General features: G+C 51.7%; 1 protein-coding gene across 13 annotated transcripts in view; it reads right to left on the minus strand.

The window, feature by feature from the left end:
• Nucleotides 1-1,895: 1,895 nt before the first annotated feature.
• Nucleotides 1,896-27,871, minus strand: part of RALGAPA2 (Ral GTPase activating protein catalytic subunit alpha 2) — a 271,235-nt gene continuing 245,259 nt past the window's right edge. For 10 of the 13 annotated variants that reach the window (XM_085004561.1, XM_085004558.1, XM_085004560.1 and 7 more), the window contains 3 exons: nt 22,191-22,312; nt 7,813-7,852; nt 1,896-4,996 (listed from right to left, as the gene is read on the minus strand). In XM_085004561.1, coding sequence (XP_084860687.1) covers nt 7,848-7,852; nt 22,191-22,312 — 127 coding nt within the window. In that variant the 3' untranslated portion in view covers nt 1,896-4,996; nt 7,813-7,847. The remainder of the gene's footprint in view (nt 4,997-7,812; nt 7,853-22,190; nt 22,313-27,871) is intronic. The other 3 variants (XR_014832899.1, XR_014832897.1, XR_014832895.1) reach the window with 1 other exon arrangement.

Here is a 27,871-nt window from a genome sequence, read left to right on the forward strand (position 1 = left end):
TTTTCCCTCAGAGATACGCCACAGCAGAGACCATAAAAGCTGCTGGAGTTCTAGTATACTGAGAAAATCATACCATGACCTGGCTATACCTAAAGGCTATTCTCTCTTTGGATTCTGACATGTAACAAAAGCCAAGAAGAGCGTTATTTGTAGCAGTGGCCCTTTTGGAACCACTGGACATTGGATTCTGCTTGGAATTCTGCAGAAGGTCTGCAAGATACGGCCGAAGATTCGATGAGTATTTTTTCGAAGATGAGCAGGATCACTCACAGGAAGTATGAAGAGGGAAATACCACCTCCCTCCACCACCCCCGCCAATTTTTTTTTTTTTATAAATAAGACAATAAGCTGCATTGAGACTTTCATACCAATATCCTTTGAAAGTCAAAGGACCATTTTTCAAACTAAGAAGAATCCATAATGGATGGTGGGGCTGGGGCCAGGGGCAAAAGTGGGGTTGTTAGGAGGGTGGGTGCTGCACTGAGCAGGCTGCTCCTTCCTCAGTGTCCCTGATGGCCCCCCCCACCCTGTCCCCTCCTGGATACACATGGGGGAGGGGGCCAGGTGAGCGCTGCCCCACGCATTGCAGTGGGCTGACCCGAGCGCCTCAACCCCAATGGATTTGCAGATCAGAATGGTTAGAGGGCTTTAAAAAGAACAGATGCTGGGCTTCTGCCCAGACCTGATGGATCAGAATCTGGGTGGGGCATGGGCAGGACTTAGGATCTTATGAAGCCTCCTTAATGATTCCAAGATTCCAAGCCTAAGGCTGGGAACCATGGCTTCTAGTGGCGAAACTCTCCAACTGCATTGAACTTCACTCCGTGAGGAACCAAATGTTAAAGGCACAACATACCTTCACGTGAGGTCTTGCTATTAGTCAAAAGCTGAACAAAGCCAACTGATTCAGGCTCCACTCAGCTCCCAGGAAGACACCCAGATCTCTGCTGAGGTCACTAGAATGTCTTGTAAGTAACAGGTTCTCAACAAATATTTGCTAAATGGACAAATGAATGCTTTTCACAAAGCCTGATTGTCTCATGTCCTGGAAGTCCCCTGCTGTCTAGAGCATGGAGTAGCCCAGGAGCAGTGGCCCTTTTGGAATCACTGGACATTGGATTGTCCTGAGGTAGGGCCAGGTTGTCCTGAGGTAGGGCCACGACCTAGCTTCAGCCCAACAGGAGGCATTACTACGTCTCGTCTGTCACTTAGTCACAAGACAAACCCTCAATGTCTGGCTCTTGCTCATCAGAGTCAGGGGCTCCGGACCCTGAAAGGGTGGCTGGTGCAGAGGGCTGCCCTGGAGAGATGGGGCCGGGGCCCGGGCTCACTGTGGATCTGTTCAATCATGAAGCGAGGATGGACTTGGACACACGAGGTCAGTGATGCTTGGACTCCGGTGCTCTTGTGGGTGGGTGTGGGCATCTCATGTCATGAACTGGGAGATCACCTTTACATAAACATGTTCACATACCTCCCTGTCTCCATCCTGACTGCCGTTTTGGATACATATTGAGGTTCTGGTTAAAAACAAGTGCTTCTGAAGTTCTGGTCATGGCTCAGCAGTTAACAAACCTGACTAGCATCCATGAGGACGCGGGTTTGATCCCTGGCCTCGCTCAGTGGGTTGAGGATCCAGCATTGCCGTGAGCTGTGGTGTGGGTCACAGATATGACTTGGATCCCAAGTTGCTGTGGCCGTGGTGTAGACTGGTAGCTGCAGCTCTGATTCGACCCCTGGCCTGGGAACCTCCATATGCTGTGGGTTAGGCCCTAAAAAGACAAAAAAATAACACTTTTGAACAACTTCCTCCGATAACAGGTGTAAACCATCTTTTTTTAGATGCCAGGATAAACTTTGTCTACAAACTATAATGAAAACAAAAAGAAACAAAGTGCTGTGTTTCTACTTTATTAGGTTGTCACAGTAAATCAGAATTAAAGAGAGAAAGAGGGCAAATTGGAGAGCCAGGCAGTGGCCATCAGCAGCCATGGGTGTCCCTGGGCATGAGCCCCTTCCATCGGCGCACCGGGGTGCACACGACCTGCAAAGTGGGTTACAGACCAGGTCTCTACTGCCTAGGCACAAGCCCTGATGCGGAGCATCAGGAAAATTAAATAACAAGAGCAAAATAAAAATCAAATGACACGCTATAACTTAATTTACCGTATTTATCAAATTTTGTCCTTATTTACATGTACTAAATATTGTTGACCTGAAAACATTCACTTAATGTGTCTGTCATACATAGGTACTGAGTGCAACTAACATGTGGTTGGCTTTGCCTTCGAATGTGGACATTCCCTCCAGCAGCTATAAGGTTACAATTCTGTGTAAGACATCACAGTAAGCGTGACAGCTTCCCTCAAACTCCAGAGGACACAAATGTGACAGTAAACAAGGCGCGGGTGTTCACACCTGAGGAAGGTTGGGAAGACGTGATGTGCCTTGTCTACGGATCCGCAGACTCTTGGGGGTAAGGCTCGGGGTCTGATTGGTCAGCCGCTCCCCAAAGTCAAGGCTGAAGCCCACTCCTTCGCTGTGGCTCTTGGGAACTGCAGCCTTGACCTCAGAAGACACTGTGACGGTCACCTACCCAAGCTAAATGTCCTCCCTGCTGTCTGCGTGAGGTGGTGCTATTTAAAATGTCGTCATTTGTGGAATTACTAATATTTTTTTTAAGTACCCTATGCAGGAAGACTGCAGAGCAGCATTTTGCTGCAGATGGAAATCAGCGTGCCGAGACGTGAGGGGGCTGTCCTCGTCCTGCCTGGAGGCTGGCAGGTCTTAACCATTTTGGGCTAATTAGGGCCACTTCAGTTTACAGATGGCTGACCTACTAATGTGACAACTCAGCACTGTGGCTCAGGTGGGTCCCCACCGGAAAAGTGACCCTTGGCAATTTTGCTGAAAGGCATTTATTACAAAAGCACAATATTTGCTTTTCTAAGTTAAAAAAAAAAAAACCAAACACTTGATCATTTCAATTTTCCACCCCAAATAGCAAAAATGATTCAAGTCCACATGATTGCAAACAAACCTGGCTCAGATCCCCTGTTCCCTGATTCCAAACCTCCAAACCAAAACTGTTACTGAGAAGAGCCGTAAAACTGCTGGTGTCACCTGGGGTCGTGGGGTTGTCAAGCCGTTGAGAAAGGGCTGCTTACCTGCTACCTACAACTGCACTTCCTACTCCAGGTCAGGAGGACCGGTTCCTGGAGAGAAAAGGGACTCTTGGAGCACAGGTCCAGGGGAAGTCAACGTGATTACAAGACTCTTGACTAAATCCAAGAATTCCGCAACAGGGGTTGAGGCCGAAATGTTCTCCTGGAAGCTGCGATCAGAGCTCACGTGGGACTCGGGAGCCCAGGGACGAGCGATGCCCCTTCCTGCAGGAGCGAGGGCTGGCAACTTTGTAATATCAAGTGGGACAGCAGTAAGAGTGTGAGTCTGCGCCATGGGGGCTGAACCACGCCGACCAGAAAGCCCAAATAGCTCCAAGCTGGGGAAGGGATGCCAGGGGAAGGTAAGAATCGTGACATTTGCTGACACCACCAAAAAGGCTGTCACTTCCAGTCACCCTTTATGTTGCCATTAAGCCCCAGTAAGTGAACAAATTGGGCCTTTTACAGGACAGCCCCAAGTGCTGCTTTTGTCTGTCCCCAGTTCTCTGGGGTTCAGATGGCGCTCCAGCTGCCCCCCGCTGTGGGCCTGGCCTCAAGCCCCACCTCTGAGCCCCTGGAAAGCAGAAAAACCAAGTCTCTTGAGAATCCCAAGTCCCCTCCTAATAGGAGTGCCCTTCTCAATCCGGTCCCACTGTCCCCAAAGCAAGGCTGGCTCCTGGGTCCACCCCCTTCTCCTGCAAAGATCAGGGACTAGCCAAACCCATAGGACAGTGACATTTGGGGAGGACAGCAGCTTTGCCCAGGAGAGTGGGCTCAGAAGGCGGCCAAGGCAGGCTGGGTGTGCCCAGAGATGGGTGCAAGAGCAGGGGGGCGGGGGCAGGAAAGCACCTGCGCCGGGACCTTTCTGGGCCCTTAGCCAGGGGCTCCCCAGTTCTGAGCCCAGGGCTAGCTCTGGAGATGGCGCAAGAGCCTAGGTGACTAGCAGAGAGCCTTTGCCCAACGCTCGCTGACCCCAGCTTTTCTTTTTTTCAAACAGGCACAACAGGCCTTTCTTGGAGCAAAATGGGTAAAAAGTGGGGGGAGCAAACCCCTTGCTGGGGATGTCACCCTAAAGCTCTGTGTGAGGGGTAGGGCAGTGAGGCACCGCCACCGGGAGGCTTCCTGACCGACCGGAACTTTCGAAAGACAGGACCCTGTGTTTCTAGAATCACCTGCGCACTGTGGATGGAAGCTTTCCTCTCACCCCCTGGAGGCCTCCAGCAGGGTTAGGGTCAAGGTCAGGAAACCTCTCCCCAGGTAGCGGGCATCAGGGAACCAGGTGGGAAACATTCAGCAAAGGAGGTGAACCTTCTCCTGGGCTACCGACCCGACGGAAAGCCAATCTCTGGGATGATGAAGTTTGTAAAACCATCAGTCCTAACAGAAGATCGAGTGGGATCAATGCGGGGAACGCTCCTCCAACAGGCTGACAGGCATTCTGCAGCCCCCAGTGAAACACGACGGGTTTACAGGTGAGAGGAAGCCCCGGGTCCAGAGCCAGGTGCTCACCCTGCCCCCACCCCAGGAAAGCCCGGAACCGGCTCGTGTTCCCTCTGCGCCTGCAGCCCCAAAGGCACTGCGTGACAGCCGGCTTGTCTCTGGCGGGTGGCGACTTTTTCTTCTTTCAAAGCCCAGGCTCCTGAGATATCACCGCCACCGGTTTGAAAGTCTGCTCCGCCGCATTTTGGGGCTTCCTCTGTAGCTTTGGACTCGCTGAGGCACCAGCTGGGCCACCGTGACCGGAGTCTGGGTTTGGGGGCTTGGGTGGGGAAGCGGGGGTCTCATCCATCTTCTCCTCCCCAAGAGGTGCCGTGGGGAAGGCGCTCAGGGCCCTGGAAGGAAGCAGAGGGAGGCCTCGTGGGCACACGTTCCAGGGAGGGTGCGGCTCCCAGGAGCAACGGGGTGGCGCGCGTGCAGGGATGTCTCCTGAATGAGCCCTCGGACCAAGGTCTTTCCTCCCAGGCCTCGCTCTGCAGCGTGACAGGGGCTCTGCATCTTCAGTGAGGCTCACTGTCCAAGGGACAAGTGACGAAGGAGGAGGAGAGGCGCTGGTGATGGAGGTGGGGGCCCAGCACAGCATCCCTGCCCAGACTCCGAGACAAACTCCAGGGGCAGCGCTCCGATCTGCCCTGTTACTATCTACGCAGATTCCCACATTGATACTTTACGCCGTGAGTTGCAACTGGATTATTCCCCAAGGGGTCTGAGATGGGAGCGCAGGACCGACTGAGCGAGTCCAGAGGAGGTGCTGCTATCTAGCTCCCGAGGGAGAAAGGAAGCTGCCTTTTGTCATCCCCTCCACCCTCTACCCTCTACCCGCCACCCCGGGCTGCTCAGGGGAACAGCGCCCGCTGCTGCAACACCCAGCCGCTGTTGCCGTGGCGGGTCCCCAGGCGGTGCTTCGAGGGAGGACCGTTTCATCACCTTCCCCTGAACCTATTTTTAAACTCTGCTGGCTTCACCCCGAGCTTCCTCAAAAGCAGGCTTTCTAACCATTTCCCGACATGCTTCACTTCCGGGGCTCTGGCCTTTGACATTTCTATTAGGGGCCTCCGAAATTAATTTACGCAAGTGATCTTATTCACAGGCAGCATCTCCTCTCACTTTCAGACCTTACCTTACTGTTTCCAGGGAGAGCCTCTGAAATCAATACCTGCAAACACGCTTGGACCCAAGCAGACTGTCTGCCCCTGTGCTATTTGGAAATTCAGAGCCGCCAGCCCGGCCCCAGGAAGGTCGGACAGAGATAGAACTCCGAGCCCCTCTCCAGCTGTTTTGGTCTTTGAAAACAGCCTACTCTTGACAAAGGCAGCACAGCTACACATTATCCTCAGCAGAGATGGGCTGCTAACAGGTATTGCCCCAACCCCTTGGAGCTGGAGGCAGGTGTCCGCATGTAGTCCAGGGGAGCAGGCAGCCCTGATTCAACCCCAGGTCATATTTCATTTTGAAATACCTTCACTTCAAGTTGGATGTGACTTCAGGTTATTAACTAGGAGCCACTGTAGCCACTTTGTAATTGGATCAATTGGGAGAGGGGAGCAAAAAAAAAAAAAAAAAAAAAGTAAATGAAAGAAAAAGTGATGGTCAAAGGACCGATATTAAGTAATTCTGGATCAGAACAGAAATATTTAGATGCTTCCCACCAGGGAGGCACATTGGGGGGCCCTCTCGGTCCTCTGCTGAAGCTCGGCAGCAATGCCAACTTTGTTGAGCTGAGACGCTCCTCAGCACTGGCTTTTTGTGCATCTGAGGGCAGCGGCCCCATCGCCAGGGGCTGCAGAGAGGTCACACTGAGGGGGAACCTGCACCGCACCCCGCCTCTGGCACTGCATTTCTCCAGCCCCCACCTTCCACTGGGGCACGTCCCCAGCCAGCAAAGACTCCTGTCGTGCCCACTGCACCCCATGAGTGATGGGGAGGGGGCAGCTTCGGACCAGCAGGCCACAAAGAGGGCAGGTCCTTCCACCCCTGGCCTCTGGCACACGCTGCCCCCACTCTGCCCTGTTTGTGGTGCAGGAAGTGGGGTGGTGAGGAGATCTGTTCAAAGGACACCACAGCCCCACTTTTCCACTTTGGACGAGGAACAGGAGGACGTGCGTGGATACGAGGGTCCCTGCAAATCAAGCCTTCTACTCGGATGCCACTGTTGGAGGGGACTATGTGGCCTGCTGCCTGGCCATCGGGCGCACCTGGGCTTTGTGGCTCATGTGGCCCTGGAGGTGATGCAAGTGGGCCCAGGTTGGAACAATTCTGTGGCCAAGGAGCTAGGAAGGGGCAGTTGGCTCGGAGGGTCAGCTCACTGTGGCAGTGGCCCTGGCGCTCTGGATCAGCCAAGAGGCTGAGACCCCACCTCCCACTCCCGCATTTACTCAGAGATGGGCGGCTGCCGCAGCTCTGCTGCGGGTGATGCTGATAAAAGACAGCTCACACCCGACCTTCCCCAGCATCATCGTCTCATGTGGCCTCTCTTCCTCCCATGAGCCCAGGAGTGGATACGGCCAGGGCCACCCCTGGGGGTTTTCTGCCAGCACTGCCTCGAGGTGGCTGTCGTCCAACAGGACGCACGGGGCCTGGACCCCAGACTGCGGCAGAAAGGGGAGGCCTTCCAAGGTCACACATGCTGGGCTGGGCTGCCCTCTGGGTCCTAAACCATAGTGACCCAGGTTCTCCACCCTCTGGGCTCCCCCAGCTTTTGTCTGCCCTTCCTGTCCCAGCTGTTCCATTCAGCAGACCCAGGACAACCTGCCCTCCTCATTCCCGGCCTCAGAGGCCCCATGAAGGCCAGAGGTCAAAGGCCAGCCTGCACGTGCCGCGTCTTATCGGCCCATCTCAAGATCCTGCTCCTCCAGGCTCCACAACAAAAAAGGGGGCAGCCCCGGGTCCCCAGGCTCCCCAAGGCCCCCACACACAAAAGGACGGGTGACAAAGACATTTTCTGGGATGGCAGGTGCTGGTGTCAGATTCTACCCAAAGGTCTGGCTGGAGAGGAGGGAGGCTGGGTTTCCAGGGAGGGCAGCGCAGACACGCAGGGCAGAGCCTTGGAACGGGGAAGGGAGGCAGCAGGACCCCTCGGGGGCATCTCAGCCTGTGTCACCCTTCCCGAGAGCAGGGTGGTGGAGCCAATCCGCCGAAGTGTCGGTCTTACCTTGTTCAAATATTGCAGCGAGGCCTTTGTGTATTTTAATCTGAAGGGAAAGAACATAAAACGAGATGTGAATCCAAGCCCGGACACCCACAGCTCAGCTCACTAATGAACACAGTGCTCATAATGCATTTGTTCCTGGGCTGCTGGAGTGTTCCTGCAGCCTTGGAGATGATTATGAACTGGAAAGCCACCTGAAATTCGACTTGGCAGGACATTCTAGCTGCCGTCACACGGCCACATGTGTAAGTGTGAAATGAAGGTGACGTTAGCTTTCCCAGGATGTGTGACAGATGCAGTTGGGAGCCCCACAGATGCTGGGCGGCACAGACCGTGGTGTCCCTTCCAGCTGCCTGACATGTCCTACAGGTTTGGTCTCAAATATAGTCAAAGGTAAGCGTTTTCAAGACTGGCACCTGGAATTCAACGGGTGACCTGAAAAAGTAATTGATACCCTTCTAAGTGTACAAGTTTACACATCTCAAGTTTCATTTCACAGGTTTTTGAGAGGTACACAGTGTATTAAGTCAGTACAGGCGTCCCCTGTGATATGACAGTCCCCAGGGAGGAAGCATGCCGTGCAGGTGTGAAGGGAACCTGGTCGTGGCGAGCCTGGACCGCAAGCTCACCCTCACTCCCAGAGCAGCAGGATCTGAGCATCCCGCCCAACCCAAGCGGGGCTGTGAGCTCGTCCTTGCTTTATGATAGTTTTTCTCAATCACCCCATCTTCCCACGCCAGCCTATTCCTCGAGTGGGCTTCTGTCGCAAATGCAGCCTCTATCTGTGCGAGGCTCCTCACCCCAACCCCCACCACACTCCTAAACTGTCACTAGAGCAGCATCAAATCCGGACAAAGGACATTCATCAGTGACACAGACTGCTGTCCTCCCGGCCATCGCTGTAAACTTGGATTGTCTGCTGACCTTGCCTGCCAAGGCTGGCACCGCGACGGAGCCAGTTTCTAAGACGGATGCCGTCGGAGGCGGTGCCCCTGAGCCATTGTAGGTGGGGCTCTCGGGAAGAAGCCTGGGCTTCTCTGAAGCTGGGTTCTCCAATCTGTCAGTGACAATTCACTCCTCCCCACCTCCCAAAACCTCTGGGGCTGGGAATTTTGCGATGATGCGGTAGGTTCCTCTGTCCTACTCCATTGCAGCCACTGTCAATCGCTCCCTCTTTACACGCGGAGTGCTCCCAGCCTGTGCTGATTCTTGGTGCTTGACCAGAATGCTTTCCCTGGGGCCTCTAAACAGCCCTAGGGCCTAGATGTTCCATTTGCCCCCAAAGCTCTGGTTGGCAACACAGAACATCACAGACCATCTCTGCCTGAGTCTTCCTCGCATGCAGGGGCTTGACTTCTCGGGGCCCCGGGCTGCTGACCCTCTCCAATCTCTAATGTGAGCCAACGGTCTCCCCACGAAGGGGCTCCCCGGGCTCTCCTCCCCCGCAGCCCCTCAGCCCTGGCTCTGCTGGGCGTACAGGCACCCGATTGGTGGAACCAAGAAAACAGATGGCGCGGCTGACAATGGAGGGCTTGTTTGTAATTGCTGATGAGGACCGGCCGGCTCCTCTCCCGGTGCGTCCCCAGATGCAGCCCGGTGTGGTGTGCTGGACCAAACAGAATGTCTCAGTGACTGCCAATCCACGGGCGAGTTAAGGAGATGCAAAGCAGAGACAGTTGGGGGCTGCAGTAATTATTCCATGGGGCTCAAATGTCACTTGCCCTTGACACACAGACAGGGCTACCAGAGGGCGGGAGCCTGTACTTGGAGCAGAGGAGCGGGCTGTCAGCTTCCTGACACGTCCCTGGGGGTCAGCATGAGGCACCGACTAACCTGGGCAGCACTGGAGGCACCAGAAGTGATCACTGTGCTTGAAGGTGCATGGTGCTTGGCTTGGGGGGGTGGGGGGCACAAAGCCTAATTATCTCATCCTTTTATCACGTGGCTGCTGGTACATGCCAGGTACCGTTCTAGGCTCTGGGTGACAGCAGCGAGCAGAGCAGATGAAACCCCAAAGCCGCTGCAGCTTTGGCGGAGGAGGAGTTGTGGCATGACACTGAGGGGCAAAACTATTGCACATTTTATTTGCATAAATCCCATGTGTAAATATGGTAAATAAAGAGATAAATGGTATTTCAGGGGAGGGGACAAACTAAGAAATAAAAATGTCTCAGAAGCCTCTATGGTGGGCAAGAATGAAAAAAGGCTGGGAAGCACTGATGGAGGGTCCTATCTGTTTTGAATTCAGAGTTTCCTTACACATCAGCGGTGCTGGGGGTCCAGGTCGGCCTGCTCACACCTGAGAGCAGCTGAGCGAGATACCCCGGAGACCCTCCGAGAGTAACTCAGGGCCAACGGGCCATCTGCGGCCACCAGGCAGCTCAGACAGGGAGCAGGCCCCAAAGACCCGTGAAGGCGCTGTTAGAGAAAGATGTCCTGCTTCTTGGACCTCGTGTGATTCTTTTGATACCCGAGTATCAACAAGGACTGAGAGACAACAGGGTAAACCACCATCCTGGCTGGAGACATGTCCTACTCGACTCGGCTCTGCCTCTCGAAGCCTTTTTAAGAACTGGGACCCCCCATATCCACACATGTCTCTCTGCGGCCTGTTTTCTCCGGCTGTACTTGCTGGGAGAGAGAAAGAGCAAGGCTGGAGCGTCTTATCTCCGAGGCGAGGCTGCCATCCGGGACTGCCCCCTGGGACAAGACTGGGCAGGGTCAGACAAGAAAAGTGACTGCTCTCCCTGTGTCCTCGTCACCGAGCAGTCAGTGTGGGAAATGACTCACCAATTCAAGAGAATTAGGGAAGGGAAGGCCTTTGCGAGCTGGCACGGGCAAGGGAGAGAAACCGTGGACTGGGGTTCCAGCTTCAGGCGAGCGCTAAATATGCGCAGCAGGAAGGCAGACAGCGCGGGAGATCAGAGAGCTGCCTGGGCCATTCAGACCCCTTGGAACGGCGCTGAGGAGTGAGACAGGTGCAGGGTGGATGGGGGGAGCCTGGACACTCAGCACGGGCAACCCAAGGCCAAGAGGAATTAGCCAGCCTCATTAACATTTCCAAATGGCCCAAGGATGGCTTCCAGAATCTCCAACCCAGCAGCAGAGGCTGTGTCTTGGCCCTGGCTTTGGGCTCGGCTTCCTTTTTTTGGTCGTTGGTCTTGCCCGTCAACTTTGGTTCAGAAGCAGAAAGCCAGGACAGCTGGACAGAAAGGCAGGCGAGCAGAGAGGGTGCCTGTATTGTGTGCCCACCTGTGCAGGAGGCCAGGCAAGCAGGTGGAACGTTCTTGAAAACGTTTCTCTGGCATTTTGTTTTTTCTCTTCCCCTTCTATGACTATCATGTACTTTTACTGATCTATGACTGAATTTAATGAAATTAAAAATTGAAAATGAGTATCCTCGTGGACACAGATGTTTCCAGCCACTTTTTGCCATCTCACAGAATGTAAACACTGAGATCTTGGCCCTGGAGAAGCTGTTCATTTTACCAGATTGAATTTACATCTCAGAATGGAAAACCAGTACAGAATTTTTTTTTTTTTTTGGTCTTTTTTAGGGCCTCACCCACGGCACATGGAGGTTCCCAGGCTAGGGATCCAATCGGAGCTACACCTACCGGCCTATGCCACAGCAATGCCAGATCTGAGCCGCGTCTGCGACCTACGCCACAGCTCACGGCAACGCCAGATCCTTAACCCACTGAGCGAGGCCAGGGATTGAACCTGCATCCTCATGGATGCTAGTCAGATTGGTTTCCCTGAGCCACAACAAGAACTCCAGTGCAGAAATGCTTACAGCAGCAACAGTCACAACAGCTAAAAAATGGCAACAGCGCCCACGTCCACCACCTGATGACCAGAACCAAAGTGCAGCCCATCCTTACAACAGAAAATTACTTGGCAATAAAAAGAAATAAAATACTGATACAGGCTCCAACATGGATGACCCCTGAGAACCTGCCAAATGAAAAAAGCCAGTCTGCAAAGACCATATCCTATCTGATTCCTTTTATACAGAACATCCAAAATGGGCCGATCCATAGAGACTAGCGGTCGCTTGGGGGTGGGGGTGGCATGGGGGATGGGGAGTGACGGCTAGCGGGTTTATGCTTTCAGGAGGGATAAACATGTTCTAAAATCAGATTGTGGTGATGGTTGCACAACCTTCTGAATATACTAAAAACACTGAATTGCATACTTTAATTGGATGCTTCTTTGGTATGCAAATTTTATTTCAATAATGCTGTTATTAAAAAAGGCAAAAAGAAGTCTAGGCAGCACTACTGCCATCACCTTCCAAAAGCGACACAAAGGAAGTGGCTCCCAGTTCTAGGGAAACACACAAGACCTAGGCGCAGCTCTGTGGTCCACAGGCGCCACGGCCACACACTTTCAACCATCCTCAAAGCAAAGAAAGTGGCGCTGCCCCTCAGGGGACACAGAGATTTCCCTTCAAGCCTGTCTCTCAGCTTTATTCTAACGTCAATTCACCTGTCTGTAAACACCCAGGTGTGGCCATGGGCAGCGAGATGGGAGTGGCAGGCTTCAGGGAGCCGTATGGCTGCATGTCACAGAGGGTTGGGGCCTTACCTGGAGTAACTGCCCCAGCGCTGGGGACGGAACTGGGGAGCAAGGCTGCCCGGACCTCCATGCAGGAAACCCTCCAGCCACAGGGCCTGCCCAGACACACTCTGGCAGCGGCACAAGGCGGGCTGTGTTTCATGGGCCTGCCTGAGGTCAGGGCTGGGGTGGCAGAACCTGCCAGGGAGTCCCGGAAGGCCCAGCGGCTTTCCTCGCCCTTGGCGGGCACTCTGGCAGGTCAGTGGAGGGTGGCAGCTGGGGTGGGGCACAGGTTGCGGGGGTGTCCTCGGTGTACCTGGGGCTGATGATTGGAAGTGCTCAGACGACCGGGATCAGACTGTTCTGCTCAACACTCTGCAGCGATGCTACCAGGCTCCTTAGGCGCTGAGAAACGGATTCTGGCCGCGTCAATGCCATACACTTTGTGATCTTTCTTTTTACAAAGTGGATGCGCATGTTTCTCATTTGTAAGGGATTTCTTTTCAGCCTTTTGAGGGACTTTAAAGGTGAACAGGAAAGGAGGAACCAGCTTTTCTCTTTATTATGCTCCTGAGAGGTTTACTTCCAGATTATCATCATATAGCCTTCTGGAAAAAGATTATAAAACATTCTTTTTTTCCATCAGCGGATTTAAGTGCTGGTAAGAGAGGTACCATTTGGCCTGTGCTTTGGTTGTTGCTAAATAGAAATTCAAGCAAAACTATCCCATCTTCCTGGCCCCCCGGCCACTCCCGGCCGATGGCTGTGGGGGTCCACCTTCCAACGGCTGAAACTGGAAGGAATGCAGGCCCAGCCGTGGCTCACAAGGAACGTGAACCTGGGGTGTCAGGTGCTCCAGACTCTCCTGTAATAAATTCTCAAGGTCGTTTCAAGTAAGCTTTGAGAGTCATTTCCAAAACCGGTCTGTGAGACAAATTCTTGGTACTTGCCGGCCATCTCTTGGCAACTGCTGTGTGTCTCTGGGGCCGTCATTAACAGTGAGGCAGGAGGAAGATGCCATTTGCACTTAAAACCCCATGGGACTGCGAAACCAGGGCTGACCTCATGCAACAGTGCACAGAAAATGCAGCGGCTTCATGCTCTCCCAGGGAGCGAATTAAACATCCTGTTGGTTCTTGGGAGTGAACAGCCTGGGTCCCTCCTCTTCCCAGGAGGCCAGGACCAGCCTCTGTCCCAGCCAGGCAGAAGGGTCCCCCGCTGGCTCTGAGGAGTGGTCTCTTCCTCTCCACGTCTGATTCTTCTCATCCACGGCTTTCGCTCTAGGAACCGCTGTCCTCAGCCAGCGTGGGAAAGTCACAGACTGGCTGGCAGGATGTTTAGTGGGACATCTAATACCTGTCAGGCAAGTGGCTACTCGTTCCAGGCTCATGAAGCAGATGCCCAGCTCGGTTCAGAGAAATCTCAAGCCAACTGACCCAAACCACTAACCGCCTTGTTTTGGTTATGATTTTTTTTTGTCTTTTTAGGGCCGCATCTGTGGCACATGGAGGTTCCCAGGCTAGGGGTCAAATCGGAGCTGCTGCTGCCGGCCTATGCCAGAGCCACAGGAATGCTAGATCAGAGCCACGCCTGTGCCCTATACCACAGCTCAAGGCAACACCAGATCCTCAACCCACTGAGCAAAGCCAGGGATCGAACCCACAACCTCATGGTTCCTAGTTGGGTTCGTTTCCGCTGTGCCATGACGGGAACTCCTGGATCAACCTTTCTGATATGTAGTTATGGCTTGGAGCTAACTGATCTGACCTTACTAATAATTAACCCACTTTGGTGATGCACAAAAAAGTACCTGCTTTTCCCTAACAAGACTCTGAGCTCTAGGAGGGAAGTGGGGACAAAGTACGTGGTCTCTAGAGCCCTTCATGGGGCCCTGTACTGCTTAGCACTGCCCTGCTCAGTGGCAGCTGCCCAGGGAAGGTGGGGCCCGTGCGGTAACAGTGACATTTGGCAGGTGGCACCATCATTTTCTATCAGATCCCATGGAACAAACCCTTGTCTCATCTCTCTTTCCTCTTCCAGAGCCAATGCCGGGGAGAGTGAAAGAGTTGTAGAGGAAAAGGGATGAAAAAGCACGAGGCAAAATAGGACAATTGAGAATTCTCCTTAGATTCCTAAATACCGTTTAGGAAAGCATCCTAATCAAGCTTCAGTTACTCAAACTGTGTTGCCCAGTCTGTGGCTTCATTTGGCCCCTGGCTTCCCCTCCTCTTCCATATCCAGGTCTGGCGCTCCTGCTCGGCGCTGGCCCACTTTCACTAAGAGGCCGGGGAGTGAGGGGGGAAATGAGACCCAATTACAGGTGTTTATTCTGTCTCTTGCATCAGGCCCAACACACATCTGTGGTCTCAAGACACACCTGTGCCCCTCAGAGCAAAGGCTGACTCCTTCCTGCCTGCATTTCTATTGTGCTCCTTTTGCATATGCTATAAGCAAGAAAATTATGCGTCATTTTCTAAAGCAATGACAGCCCATTAGAGAGAGAAGAAACACACACAGAGGACAAAGCCTCCCATACGCCGAGGAAAATCAAGAAGTAATGACAAGTCTGAGGGCACCGAAATGGGGACGGCAACAGCACAGAGGTACCGCCATGCAGGACGGTGGTTCTCAATCCTGCTTGGATTTAAAAGGAGCCACTCCCCCACCCCACGCCCCTGAATGAAGAATCTGAACCTCTGCAGGGGGGTTGGGGGCAGAAAAACAGAATTTGGTTCGAGGATTTGAGGGTGACCCAGGGCACAGCTGAGGCAGTACTGCCGGGTTCAGGCGATGGGATTGTGGGTTGAAAAAAATTCCTATGGATGTTTTATTACCTTTCAAGAAAACACATCTGAGTTTTTAAAAGAAATGCCAGATGCACAGGGATCAGGCTGGGCTGGTTGGTGATGTGGGCGGGAGGGTGGGGCCAGGAGGGGTGACAGGGTTCGAGGGGTGGTCAGTGGTTCTCAGGCTGGGTGACAATGCTGCCCAGCTACAGCCCAGCACACCTCGGGTGGAATGGGTGGCCCTGAGCCCTTGAACAGATGGTGACATCAGAAAACCTATATTTGGGGGACACTTGTGGAGGATCTGGGTAGGGTTCTGGGATTTACTCCCAGCCGGCAGCCGTGGCTCTGACGTCTGTCCCACAGGCTGGGCACTGGGCCAGCTCCTCATGGGTCGTGGCCCCATTTGTACCCCCTCTTCCAGGAGATGGGCTGATGCAGGCAGAGGGGGATCCAGGAGAGGAGAAATCGGGAGGCACAGGGGACACAGGAGGAGGACGAGTGGGAAGAGGGCTGCACACGACAGAGGGAGGAAAAACCCAGACGCCAGGTGGTGTGGTGACATGAGCTGTGCATGCCTGCTGAGGGTCCCTACACGCTGGGCACTATCCTCACCCTCGCACACATGTTACCTTGATGAACCCTTAACGAATGCCCTTAAGATTGTACTATTTAGGACCGCGTAGAAGCTACTGCTGTCAGACCCATCTCACAGAATTGGACTCTGGGTGTCTGCAGAGTGACACCTACTTGGCTGAGACCACAGGCAGGACACGGGGGGACACAAGAGCCCAGCCCTCTGAGGAAAACATGTCCTACCTGTAGCTGGGGAGGCGGCTCCAGAAGGAAGGTTCTGGTCCATGTCTTGCAAGACAGGACAGGAGGACCGCGGCATCTGAGCATGGGAGCAAGGGCAGCCGGGGCGTCTCAGGCGCCGAGGAGGGCAGTTTGCAAAGCTGGGGATGCGAAGGGCAGCCCGGGGCTTGTTGGGGGTCTGCTTCCTCCCTTCACTCCAGGACTCGGGGCCCGGACCCCACTGCATTCCCAGCACCCCAGAATGTCAGAAGCGAGGCCTGAGCCTGACTCGCCCGCACGTGGACCCGTCTGCTGCATGTCTGTTGACAGAATGAAGTAAGTGCCATATTCCGGGGCTTCAGTTTCCTCGTCTGTGCCAGGAGGATGGTTAAAGGATGCTGTAGCTGCAACTGCTAGGTGACCCCACAGACTGTCACAGTCCTATGAGCGCGCTGGCCAATGAAGGCAGGAACCGCCACCATGACAGGAATGACCTGAAGCCAGAGCATCACCCGGCAAGTGAGGTGTCCTCAGTTCCTGTGGCTGGGTCGCCAGTCCTGCTTGTGTCTTTCCCAAAAGCCATTCCTCTGGCACGAAGACAATCGGGGGGGGGGGGGCAGCCATGAGGGGGAGGGCTTTCCTGAGCCGGCTTTGCTGAAGGGACTCTGAGACCGTGTCTGCTTGTCCCCTCCCAGAGAGGCTGCAGAGTTTGTCTACACCCACAAACTCCCTGCTCATGGGCTGCTCAGGACCTGTGACCAGCATCACTGATGACCACTGTTAGGTGACAGCCTACCCCATGCGGGAAGTTGCTCACCACCTGAGCCTTGGCTGCTGGTAGCTGACACAAGTGCACCGACTCCACTGTGGGGTGGGGGGCGGTGGGGGGTGATGGGGCTGAGGCTATGGCCCTGGGTCATCCCTCAAAGCTGGTCTGCGGCTTCTTAGAACCACGTGCGGAATCAGACAGGGGTCTCCTGAAGCCCCTTCCTGCTCCATGTTCTATGATGCCCTTGGCTGGTTCCAGCAAATTTATGAGGACGGCGAATGCCTAAGAAGTGCTATGGCTCAAAACCTGACTCATAGGACTTTTCAGGGAGGGAGGAGGGGAGAGAAAATGGGGACATCCTGGATGAGTCTGTGAGTGACATCCCCACTGAATGGGGAACACCGTCCTGCCTCATGCTCTTTCTGGGGATGGATTTGGTGGCTTACGGTCAAGCAGACGGCCATGGTGGCGTCACTGCAGGACGGCCTATGATACCCCAAATTTTTATCCCTGTGCCTGGCGTAGGGGTCCCGCAGGTGAGAGCTAGGTGTAGCTCCCTCCCTGGGTGAAGACTGGTGGGCCATAAAGCAGTCTGAGCAGCACCCACCCACCAGGTTCACTTTGGGACCGAGTGAGACACACCTGCAGCCTTGCGAGGGGACTGTGTCGGCCACCAGGATGACCCCGTGACTCCAGGCCCAGTCTTCCAACAGCTTCTGGGAACTTAATGTCTTTATTGTAGGAAAAAAGTCTTTTTGACAAGGCAGGTGAACACTCTACACCTTTCCCAGAGGGTGCCCAAGCCATCCTGAGCGCAGAAGCCGTTTTGTGGGAAGCCACAGAGGCAGCCTGAGCCCGACTCAGACTAATCTGGTTTAAGCTCCAGATACGACCCACATTAACAGCGGCAGAATCTGATGGAGCTGGTGAGGGACGTCCTCCCACTTGCTCTAAATCCTGGAGCCTCTACAATCTGGCCCACGGTGAGGAGGAGGAAGTGCTCCTGGCCGCATCTGGGAGAAATCACATGTGTTTATGCAGGAATAACAAATAAACAAAGATCTGTGCTCCCCCTGCTGGCTCCCGGCAGCAGCATTAACGTGGAAAGGAGCCCTTAACAGTGCTGGCATCTTCAGCAAACGCAGCTGATTCACGTTCCCAGAGAAGAACCCTTTCTTTAATCTGGTTTTAGGCATCCTTGGAGAAAAATCCATCTTTGTTGACCTCTGAGCAAGGTACTTGAGAATTCTTAAAATCAGATATCACAGTACACATACCAATAGCTCTCCACTGCCAAATTGCTAGCTGCAACGGCGACAGTGATTGGCGGATCCATTTATCAACAGACAGACGTGGATGCCTCCAAAATTTTAAGGTCCGGACATGATCTTTAAAAGCAGTTCTGGAAAAGCAACCTCCAGTCCAAGCTGAAATTTCTCCCCCCCCTTTTGTTTATAAGAGCAGCTCCCCAAAAGTAAAGATTTACACTATTTATATCCTTTCCGATAATGTCAAACATTAGACTTGATTTTCCAAATCATTAGCATGCAGAAGAATGACCTCATGGTGAACAGATGCACTTGGCTGTGAGCTGCAGTGATTACATCATTCGCTCCCTTCCAGTTAACCCTTTAGAGGCCTCGCTGCCAGTCCTCCTGCCCTGGAAACATACTCGAAAACACAAACTTGGTCCTTCATCCCAGTAGGTGTGTGTGTGTGTGAGAGAGAGAGAGAGAGAAATGCACATATAAATACATGCAAAGCACATACATATGTATACATATATGTGTGTGTGTTAACTGCAGCCAATATTTTGCCACTGACCAGCTTTCAGAAATTGCCAGAGAGAATCAAAAGGGATGCAAAGTACAGAGCTGGGTAGAATAGCAGCGCAAATACCTTTTATGCTCTGGGCATTATCAGTATGAGTAATGGGTCAATAGATATGGGGTGGGGGTGGTTAAAATATCACTTTTTCCCTGACTGGGAAAATAGTATTTTTAAACCTCTTCGAGTTTTTTTTTTTTTTTTAATTTTTTATGGCCACACCCATGGCATATGGAAGTTTCTAGGCTAGGGGCAGGATGCAAGCTGCATCTGCTGGTCTACACCACAGCCATGGCAATGCTGGATCCTAAACCCACTGAGTGAGGCAAGGGATGAACCACATCCTCATGGATGCTAGTCGGGTTCTAAAGTTACTGAGCCACAACGGGACCTCCTTAAACCTTTAAAAGGCTGAGCATCCACCTATTCGCCTAACAACAAAAGACCCTCTGTCCTCATCTGTGGTCGGCAGTGAGTCACAAATAGGAACCCATTCACCTGCCCAAATGCCCCTCTGCACTGCCCTGGGTGACAGGAGGCAGGCAGCACTGGGACAGGGAGCCTGGGTGGGGAGAGCATTTCCAGCAACAGCATTTCTGGGCACAGTCCCCCACCTCTGCTGCCCCGCGAGTCTCTTCCTCCCACCCAGAAATTAAAGGCTGAGGGTGGAGGCCTTCTCTCTGGAAAGGGGGCTGCCTGCTGAGAAATACAGTGTGGGACCAATACAGTGCTCAGGTCCCTGTGCTTGACGGCAAGGCCTGCTGAAGGACACAAAGGACACCTGGAGCCCCGCATTCCTCAGACTGGGCACAGGGCCCCGAGCAGGGCTGAGGCTCTGCTCTGATAACACGGCCGCAAAGACGGCCTGACTGGGTCCTGAGAGCACTGTGGGAGCTTAAGCTGCTCAGGGTCAATTTTTCCAGCTGGCTTGTTGCTTGGAAGAGCAGCCTTCACCTCGATTTCTTCGTTTAAGCTGGCTGGCTCATCTGGGTTTGATGGTCCCAGGAAGATGACAAGAAAAACACCAGGAGTGAAGGAAAAACGTTTGCATCTGTCCAAGTGGTGACAGGGTTGGGGATCCTTCAAAAGCAAGACTGGTCTGTGAGTGAGAGGAGGACGCACTTCTCCGAGTGCGCCTGCAGACGGGAAAGAAACGTACCTTCCGAATTCCAGTTCAAACCAAGTTCATTTATTGTGCCTTCCCCAGGGTTCTTGTGGGCAGGTACACAAAGCATTCAGAGAACATGATGCCCAGACTTAAAATTGCTTTCATGGATGGGTGCGATATGCATAGAAAAAAATACTATCACTCCATGCTGCTCTATACCCCAAAGCCTGCATGCTGTGAAATGTGATACCAGCGTTAATAATTTGAAAAGAGGAAGGCTCCGCATTTGTCTTGATAGCTCATCTTTGGTTTCATGTTCCTTCTGTGCAGGTTCCAAGGCCCATTCTTTTTTTTCTTTTTCTTTTCTTTCTTTTTTTTTGGGGGGTGGCCGCACCCATGGCATATGGAAGTTCCCAGGCTAGGGGTTGAATCAGAGCTATAGTGCCGGCCGAAGCCACAGCAACTTGGGATCCGAGCTGCATCTGCAACTTACACCACAGCTCACGGCAATGCCGGATTCTTGACCCACTGAGTGAGGCCAGGGATCGAACCCAAGTCCTCATGGATACTAGTCGGCTTCGTTAACCACTGAGCCACGAACAGAACTCCCCCAAGGCCCACTCTTAACAAGCTGTCAGAACCTTTATCTGCTAAGTAACTTTGGCAAAGGAGACATTCTTAAAGAAGCCTATCTCCAAAAAGCAGGTCTTAAAAAATCCAAATCACTCCTAGAGGCTCACTTTATGATGTTAACTGATACACAGACTCATCTGAATTGGATTAAATAATTATGAACTTTGAGGAAAGATCAAATTAACTCATATAGAGGTTAAAGTACACATGGAAAATAAAGTTCCTCAATATTTGTTTCAATAACATCGAGGCTTAAGAATGTAACAGTTAAGACATGGAAACATCTAGTGATGATTTAATTTCTCTTCATTTTAAAAACCACAAAGCTTTCTCAAGGGTAAAAATAAAACCCTAAAACAATGCTCCCCACCGCCCCCCCAAAAAACCCCTGCACTGAAAAATTCAGTTCCAACACTTTAGAAGGGTGGGGAGAAGCTGAGTGGGATCTTTACAAAATCAGCTTTGCTACAGAGCCTTCCCGCTCTTTCACTTAAAAATTAGAAGTGATTTTAAACCTCTAGCCAGACTGGGTATGAAATCTTCATTTCCCTTGAAACTGATTTTTTTTTTTGGTTTTAGAGAGAATGTTGGCAGAGTGTATAAAAGAATTCAATTCACAGCTGTTCTACTTTTTTAATGTAAGAAACATTAATCAAAGCTTAAGTTAGAAGCTTTTCTCATGTTGCTTAGTATTCCAGTTCAACAAAGATCAATGGAAGCCATCCCTGTGTTTCTTGACGCCTCGCCGGGAAGCAGAGGCGTGATTATGTAAATCGCGCGGCTCTGCACCTCGGCGGCCGCTTATCTCCCCGGCCTTCTGCCTACTGCTCCTGGCTCCCCGGGCAGGGCCAGCCTCTCCCTCTTATCTCCCAACAAAGCTCGGGGAGGCCAGGACCGGAGCCAGCGATGTTCAACAATGATGCATGGCTGATTTTATTTGTAAGTGATTTATTTCACTGAATTTAATTTTTTTCACTTTGTGTGTAAGATATTTGTTAACAAGTCAGAATGGGAGCAGCCAGGCGGCGATCGGAGACAGCCCGACACAGGTTAGAAATCTGGGAGGCCCTCTGATAGTCAGCCTGCCCCCGTGGAAGGGGGCCGGAGCCTCTCATCGAGGGTCTTGGTGTGTAGGGACTAAATGTTGCATTTGCTTTCTGAAAGGCAATTAATCTGTAATTACATACAGAGATGTCCAAGTTACTCTATTCTCTGGGAAAAGAAAAAAACCCCACAGTCATCCTATCATCGGTTTAAGTGCCAGCACACATTTTTTTTCCCCTAAACTGGAAATATAAAAAGAGAAAACTAAAACCAAAATTTTTGACATCTTTTTCACTGGCCTAATAGATGGAAGTGACCTGGGAGGCAGTGCTGCTCTCGGCTCAGCCCTGTGCTGCGGACGCTCCAGCGGGAAAGCGAGCTGGCTGCGGCGGTACTGATGGACCCGGGACACCGTCCTCCCATCGCTCCCGCATTAATCTGTGACCCGAGGATCTCAGCAGCCTAATCCCCATTTAGCATTAGTGGCAACGGCTTTGGCTTCGAGGAACTCTTTTTTTGATAAGTAAGCACTGATGCGGGCATCGCTTTTAAACAACATATTCCCAACTCAGCAAGAAACCCACACTCCTGAATGAACCGGAGCGCGGTGCTGAGAGAAAGTTCATTAACCTTGCTCGGTGCGGAGGTTAACGGGAGAGCGGGAGAAAAGAACTGAGCGAACGACCATGGGCTCGGGTACAAAACAAATGAAAATGAATGTCATCACTCCTTTTGATATTCATTAGCCAAGGCAGACGGGGAGTGCTCCTCTCAGATTTGCGAGCATTTATCTGTGGAAACCAGGTGTACATCTGCGGCTCGAGTGCGGGGGTGGGAGGGAGAGAAGGCAGACACTCACCGGTTCCAGTGACGGAGTAGCTGGGAGACGGAGAGAAGACCTGGGCTGCGAAATCCTCAAACGTCATGACTTCGCGGTGGTTCTGAATTATTGCTTCCAGATACAGAGCCCGCTCCTCGTAGCTGCAGGCATCAGTTAAGGAAAGGTGCATGTGCAGAAGGACTCGCGAAACGGGGACGGAGTTCACTTTGTTTTAAATACAATCACGCACCTTTTGACATTTGTGTGGGAAAAAGACACCGCGCATGTTTGGACAGCATCCTGCCAGAGAATTAAGTATGTGTCCTCGTGCATGATAACCTTCCGATTTGGAGGCCTAAGCATCTGGGAGGCTTCAATTGCACCCAAACTAGCGTTGCTTTCAAACTATGTAAACCAGTAGTTATAGAATCACAGCCAAAGATCACCCACTTGATGGGAACAAAGAAAAACAGACACTGGTGGCAACCACCTCCCTTTCCACTGACAACCGTGGGCAGCGCTGGGTCTTTCCTTCTGAGTTCCGGGGATGGAACGTTCTTCTCAGCCTACAGATAAAACGACTGTAGTGATCCCCATCCACAAATAGACCCATGTCTGCACCGGGCAGAGGGAAGGCCAGGAAGGTCTGCCCTGAAGGGCACCAGAGCCTCAAGCCGAGGCAGGCCGTGAGCATTAGAAAATAAGAACTAGTAAGTGGGAAGAATCTTACAGTGAGTACACCATGCAATATTAAAAAAAAAAAAAAAAAAGAAAAGAAAAGAAAGACGACTGCCTTTTAATTAAAACTGCAGTCTGGAACACACGCATTCAAATGTGTAATCAAAAACCAGTCACCAATAAAACTTACAAGCGTAACACGCTGAAGCAACTTTCCAGCTGTCTTAATAGGACCCCTGCGTGTGGCAGCTTTTCATGGGGCAGAAAGCAAATCTTCCCCTTTTGTGTGTGGCTTCTGTTTCCTCGGAAGGTGAACCGTGCCTTCCAACAACAGGATAACGTCAGGAATTTGACAGCAGAGGGCGGCTCTGCAGGGCGACTTTATGAATTAACACGTGGGGGGTGCCCGATGCCTCCCTCCCCCCTTCTCATCATCGACAAGAAAGTTAAGACGTGTTTCAGACGTTCTAAAAATCATGCTGGTTCTCCAGGAACATAGGGAATGCAGGTCACTACTGGTTTATTGTTTGCAGCTCCAGAAGGGCAAATGTAATTCTAGCATTTCTCACTTAATTTTAAAACTATCTGTTCAAAAGGGCCACTTGAAAGATATCAGATGGGGAAAATTGTGGCCTTTCAACCAGGTGTCAATAGACATATGTTTTAAAAGAGGAGCATATTTTTCTGGTTTCTTCTGGCAAAGGATGCTCATGGATTTCCCAGGATAGGCTCTTCCTCCTCCTCCTCCTCCTCTGATTAAAGTCAGAGAAACACTGACCTGTGAGGGGGCCAAAGGCATTCAGGGCTGGCTGTGAAACCAGACAGCCTTGAGCCATAGGTGGCTACATTTAAATTTAAATTAATTAAAATAAAGAAAGAGAAATTCAGGCCCTCTGGCCTGCTTGCTGAACTTCAAGCGCCCAAAGCCACACGTGGCTTGTGCAAACACAGGACACGCCCATTGCCGTGGAAAGCCCTTCTGGGCCTTGCGATTCCAGAATTTCTCTTCAGGTTGGCTGCTCTCTATGCAACTTTTAGGAAGGAAAATGAGTTGGAAGATTCGAAAGCGGCCCCCTGATGATGCAGATATGGTCACAGCAGCCTGAGGCCTGAGCCACGGGAGCCTTCATGGACAGGCTGCCAAACGCCGCCGCACGGGCCCAGGTCTGGAGGGACCCACTAATGCCATTCCTGTCTCATTATGGACACGCTTATTCTGCACAGCACTTGGCTGTCACCGCGCGGCCCTCGGAGCACGGCCCCCGCGAGCCGCTGGGCCACGAACAGCAGGACACTGGGCCTGGGCGGCCGGCTGGCGGACAGGCACTGTGACACTGAGCTGGCACGTGCGGGCCCAGCAGGGGCTGAGCGAGGCGTGACAAATTACTCAAAGAGCGGAGCTAAACTTGCGGCTGACGGCCACCTGAGCCTTGGTCCCCGTTCAGTGCTCCCTTCCCGGCCCCCTTTCAGCGCACAGCCTGCTCTCCGCCTCTGCAGCCCCGGCCTGCTGGGTCCCAAAGGCCCCCCTCCCCAGACACCCACACACAGAGCTCGGGACAACGCTGAACAGGACGGATCTGAGGATGCTCTCAGCTAAAGACCACAACCGGGAGGGACACCGTGTCCACCACCCTCTATGGGGCCCTCAGGGCAGCCCTTGTCCTGAGTGACACTGTCCCATTGTCCTCAAGCTTGTCCCTGTCAAGGCTGAGGGCTCAGGGCTCCTAAGAGCAAGTCCAGCACTGGACTCACAGGTTCTCATGCTCAGTAAATATCCACAGCCTGACTCCTCAGTGGAGGCGCTGTGGGAGACAGCACAAAAGTCGCTTCTGGAACTGGGTCCGGGAGGAGGAGTGGTTTGCTTCGTAGAAGCTTCCCCGGCTGTCACACAGAGCACACCCCACTCCCCTTCCCCAGGCTGGGCCTGCGCTGCACCCAACTGGGTGTCATCATTCAGACAAACATCCATTAGGGGCTGGGGTGAGACCAAATGCATTTTCACTCGTGGCCCAATTCGGGGCATGTAAACACCATGACAAAGGGAAAACAAATGTCACCCTAACTCTGGCAGTCTAGAAATAGCCAAGGAGCGCATGTGTGCCAAAAATCTTTTTTTGTGTAGCTTTAGAAAATGTAGCTCTGGGATCATAACTGAATTTCTTAGTGGAACAACTATCAAGGGTAGCCAGGAGCAGTTCACCTGACATTTTCTTACCTAACATCCTCAGGGCTTCAATACTGGCTGCTTTCCATGAAAAAAAAAGGGGGGGGGCATTTTATTTATTTATTTATTTATTTTTATTTTATTTTTTATCTTTGTCTTTTTGCCATTTCTAGAGCCGCTTCTGCAGCATAAGGAGGTTCCCAGGCTAGGGGTCTAATAGGAGCTGTAGCCACTAGCCTACACCAGAGCCATAGCAACGCAGGATCCGAACCGTGCCTGCAACCTACACCACACATCATGGCAACGTCAGATCCTTAACCCATTGAGCAAGGCCAGGGAATGAACCTGCAACCTTATGGTTCCTAGTCGGATTCGTTAACTACTGATCCATGACGGGAACTCCAAAAAAAGGGGCATTTATAATTTAACAACAAACTTTATAAGGTTCGTCTCCTCCCATGTGAGAGATGTTAAGATATGAACTGAATGCAGAGGTAATGAAGGCAGTGGGAGATCAGTGACCTTTGACCCGAAGCAGGTGGCTACAGAGGCACCTGGTCACAAGCCCAGGCCTGTTTGAATACTGGCCACTGCCCTCCTGCTCTCCAAAAAGCCCAACAAATCTGAAATGAATTCTGTCCCGAATTCCTATCTCATTAAATACCACACACAGAAAAGTACTTTTGAAAGAGAAAGTGTCCCCTTGATTACTCAATTCAGAGAACATATTACTAACTAGAAACCCATCTTGGTTTCTGGATATTTTTATATTTTTTAGTGACCTACTCTGTCTACATCTTCATGTAAGAATTTTCTCAATGATCAATATTCCTCTCCTTGAATAAAGAGACCTGTTTGTCTTCACTGGTTAAATCTTATCAAAAACCTCCAGGGAGTTCCTGCTGTGGCTCAGTGGGTTAAGAACCTGACCAGTATCCAAGAGGGATTCGAGTTTGATCCCTGGCCTCGCTCAGTGGGTTAAAGGATCCAGCACTGTTGCTGCAGACTTTGGTGGAGGTCATGAATGTGGCTCGGATGTGGCGTGGCTGTGGCTGTGGGGTAGGCCAGCCGCTATAGCTCTGATTGACCCCTAGCCTGGGAACCCCCATATGCCTCAGGTGTGGCCTAAAAAGACCAAAAAGGAAAAAAAGAGTAAAAGAAAAAAAAGAAAAGAAAAAGAAACAAACAAACAGAAAAATAAAAAACAAACCTCCAAGAGAACTTTCCAAAACCCTCAAGACACATGCTGATGGGTTGTAAGAGCCTCAGAATCCAAACCCAAGCCCAATTTATTCTATTATTTGTTTTCATTTTTTAGCAATGACAGCGACAGCGTGACAGCCAAGAAGGAGCTTGCTCTTTGCAGGAAGACAGACCCATGTTTGAATTCCAGCCCCTCCCCCACGGGCCCCCAGCCTCGGCGCCCTCTGTGTGGGGCGGGGACGCTGCCATCTGCTCTGGGGGCTATGGGAAGATTAGATGGAATCATACAACGAAGCACTGGACCAGGTTCGAGCAGACAGGAGAAGCACCATAAACATGGACTGCCTGTCCCCACCCCTCCCCCACTGAGGGCTTACGGCTTTATCTTTGCAAAAGAACACAGTGGATGAACTGGAGGGGAACTCTGGGTCGGGCTTTAGGCAACAAGACTCCTTATACTAGACCCTCAAGAGCTGGGGTGAGGGTCTCCCAGTAACTGATCGGGAAACGGATGCTCAAAGAGGTCAAGTGATTTTTCTAGAGACACAGTTACTCAGGGGTGCAACTGGGACTAGAACCCTGGTCTTTTAACTTTACTGCTTTCAGCTAATATCTTAAATTCTAAAACACACAGGCTTAAGTTCATGATCTTGTGCAAGGTTGGGAGTTAAAATCCAGCCAAGGATCAATTAATTGGCTTATATATATATAAGCGGGTATAAAACTCTATAACTGAAAGTTGGTACATGGGTTTAATCTGCATCTATACCCACAGATCGCACTGACTTTATAAGTTCAGTGGGATTGGCAGCATCTCTGCAGTGCTAGGATGTGGGTTTGATCCCTGGCCTGGCACAGTGGGTTAAAGGATCAGGTGTTGCCGCAGCTGCAGCATAGGTCTCAACTGCGGCTCATATCTGATCCCTGGCCTGAGAACTCCATCTACTGTGGGGTGGCCAAAAAAAAAAAAAAACCAGAACAATTACTTCATTCTTTTTGCTTATTCAGGCTCTATCTTGAAATAACTTCTCCCTTAGGATATCTCCACTTTTTAATTCAAGGAGAAAAGAAAGAGGCTATATTGTAAATTGTAATTTTTTTCAACCCGGAAACACTTTTTGCCTGGACTTTCTCTATATTTCCCAAGGATGGATACCATTCTGACACCCACAGAATGGCCTTGGAAGAGGCAGCCTCCTGGTAAGTGCTGTCACAGTAGAATACTATACAGCAGTGAAAACAAACTACAGGTATGTATATCAGCACGAATGAAATTCATAAAAATGTGCAGAGAGAAAAAGCCAGTGACTGAAGAACACATACAGTGAAATTTCATTTATGTAAAACTTTTTTTTTTTTTTTTTGTCTTTTTGCCTTTTCTAGGACCGCACCTGTGGCATATGGAGGTTCCCAGGCTAGGGGTCGAATTGGAGCTATAGCCGCCAGCCTAGGCCACAGCCACAGCAACACAGGATCCGAGCTGCGTCTGCGACCTACACCACAGCTCACGATAATGCCGGATCCTTAACCCACTGAGCGAGGCCAATGATTGAACCCGCAACCTCATGGTTCCTAGTCGGATTCATTAACCACTGAGCCATGACGGGAACTCCTACATAAAACTTCAAACCAGGCAAAGTGATACACACATATGCAGTGAAACTACAACCAGGGT

Source organism: Sus scrofa, chromosome 17, assembly GCF_054392235.1.
Source record: "Sus scrofa isolate SSC_HxYL_T2T_F1_AM1 chromosome 17, Sscrofa_HxYL_maternal_Yorkshire_Landrace_v2.0, whole genome shotgun sequence".
NCBI lineage: Eukaryota > Metazoa > Chordata > Mammalia > Artiodactyla > Suidae > Sus > Sus scrofa.